The following is a 2,527-nucleotide window of genomic DNA, read 5'->3' as shown; positions in this document are numbered from 1 at the left end:
TTTCACTCATAACAAGAAAATTAGTTAGTAAATCCTACACTATCATGTAACTGCCGCCCACTTACTGTCTCATCTCTAGTCCGTGTCACCCAATGACACAACTGGCTGCAGTGGCTCTCTGTGCGTTGCTGTGGGAGAGGGCCGTTCAGAGCAGGTGTGAGCTTGTTGTTCCTGAGTTTGCTGCTAGAAACCCAACATTACTGAAACTGCGTCACCTTTAAAGCCATTGGTCATGTGTTGACAAGTGTGTTTACAAGCGAGTCAGGCATAAGTTTATCTTAACAATAACACTGGTAATGGAAAACCAGTTTAATCTATGTAGGCTATGAGTTTGCTGTAGTCCTAATCGTATCAAAAGTCATAACTGTTAACTTCTAAAGTTCTTTTTGTTTTCTATGATAATCCTTCCCAAACAGGGATATACAAAGAAAGGAAAACAGAAAATGGTTCAAAATATTTGAAAATATTTATTTATAGGTACATACGACAAACATATATGTATAAAGTAAAACAAACAAAAAAAGTATAAAGGTTATATTTTTCTTTGAAAGTCAAGGTGACTTTAGAAGTCAGAAAGAACAATAAAATAATATTACATCTACAGCTCCACTTGGTTATGAACAAAATAAGGGAATAAATAAAGACATGTATGCAGAAAGTATGTTTTTGCACATGAACCGAAGCTGGAAAACAAGAGCTCAAACTCTTGACAAAGCTTTGTCAATGGTACTCTACTACTCCAGTGACAGCCAGGTCACTTTCGATGCTGGGCGTTTTGCTTAGTCAAAGTATTTACAGCCTTGTAAGTCACAATACTAAAACCTTTTAAGAGTTCTTTCTATGGTGACTCAAGTAGAAAAATATGGATTCAAACAAACAAAAAAAACCTATACAGCTTTAAAATGGGAAAATACCATCTATCTTTCATCCTTCAAGTTTTTATCAGACTACAGTAGAAAAGGAATACGTATGAAGAGTGATGCGCTCAACACTGCTACTTTTACACTCGTCATATCTGTGGAACAGTGTAACCAGCCTGTGGTAGAGCTCATTACAGATATGCTGTAAGTGCATCTTTAAGCTCTATACTTTGTGTTGGCATGTTAGTATTTTTTAAAAGGCAGGCTTTTGAATGAAGATCAGCAGCTTACACACAGGCAGCCTGGCAGACAGGCCACTTTGGTTCAGTTCAGTTGACCTCAGTTCAAAGCGGGGTCAAGGCAAAGCGAAGAACATGGGAGCCGGGAGAAGGTCACGTCTCTGCCCTCACTGGGTGGAGTCGGAGTCGCTGGAGTCCAGGCTGGCCTGTGTGGGTGTAGGGGTGCAGCTGTGATGGGCAGCAGGTGGGCAGTGGAGGGTCTGTGTGCTCCGCCGCAGGTTTTCCAGTGACTGCAAGAAGGAGCGCCGTGCCCTTTCCTCCTCCAGGGGCGAGGAGCCTTCTTCTTCTACCTCTTGGATCTCAGCGAAGGTGACGGGCTGTGTTTTGAAGCGAGCCTCGCGAGGTCGACGGGAGCGGCTCTTGCCCTTTGCTGAGCCCTTTGGGACGGGCAACTGCTGGGGAAACTCCTCCATAGCTGATGCCATAAGGTGAGCTGGCAGGACATGGAAGCCAGAGGCCTCCATAACCATTTGACGTACAGCAGCCATGGTAGAACAGGAGTCCAGTGAAACTGAAGGCTCTATAAGTGAAAGCTTGAATACTTCTCTGCGGACAGTTTGTCTCTGTGCTGTTTCCAGTTTAAACGAAGAGACTCTTTCTCAGGAGCAACAAAGCAGTAGTCAGTCCAAAGTCCAGCCAAACAAACACTCCAGAAAGCTCCAAGTCCAAGTACACTGTAGTATTCTTGAAGATACAGCTGCTTTGAAACTACTCTGGTCAGCTTCTGCTCTTCAGCACTCAGTGTGTTTCAACTCTGCTGTTGCCCGTTGATTCCACTGTTCCTCGTTTTGTGTGTGTGTGAGACTCTGAGGCTGAGGCTAATGCCACAGACAGCTCCAGCATTCTCTTTTATAGCTCCTCACTACCCACTCAGCCTCTCTCTCTCCTTCCCTCCCTACTCTCTATTTGCCAGGTTCCTCCTACTCCCCTCCTTTCCTCCAGTCATGTTTCCAGTTTCTGTAGCAGTCAGTCCCTCAAAATAAACATGTGAGAAGTGAATCTCTGTGTAGGGGGCTTTTAAGGTTTTGTAAGGGGGGTACATAGACACAGAGAAGATGAGAAAGATACTTGATACAGACACAGAGTCATTTGAAAGAAACCAAACCAAAGGTTGAGAGTAGGAGACTCAGAAGCCATAAGATTTGCCACAGTGGCTCAGGCTGTTGTTTTTGTTTTTAGCTGGAAATCTATTTCAGTCTCCTGTATTTAAGGGAATGCCACAAGATACCAGAGTTAGGTTATACCTGGCCAAAGAAGCTTCTATTTATTTGCCAGATTCACACATTCATTCAGTAAATATCTATCTCAGTATTCATTTATTGTCATTCATGATGTTAAAAACATAAAAGAATGAAATTTGTTTCCCAG

General features: G+C 43.1%; 1 protein-coding gene across 1 annotated transcript; it reads right to left on the bottom strand.

The window, feature by feature from the left end:
- Positions 1–486: 486 nt before the first annotated feature.
- Positions 487–1,970, bottom strand: lg7h11orf96 (linkage group 7 C11orf96 homolog). Its single transcript, XM_063480973.1, has one exon. It carries the CDS (start codon positions 1,645–1,647, stop codon positions 1,267–1,269), a length of 381 nt encoding a protein of 126 aa, XP_063337043.1. The 5' UTR covers positions 1,648–1,970; the 3' UTR covers positions 487–1,266.
- Positions 1,971–2,527: the final 557 nt, after the last annotated feature.

This window comes from Pelmatolapia mariae, linkage group LG7 (genome assembly GCF_036321145.2).
Source record: "Pelmatolapia mariae isolate MD_Pm_ZW linkage group LG7, Pm_UMD_F_2, whole genome shotgun sequence".
NCBI classification, from domain to species: domain Eukaryota; kingdom Metazoa; phylum Chordata; class Actinopteri; order Cichliformes; family Cichlidae; genus Pelmatolapia; species Pelmatolapia mariae.
The sequence above is the reverse complement of the archived record's forward strand: the minus strand, read 5'-3'. Positions and strand labels throughout refer to the sequence as shown.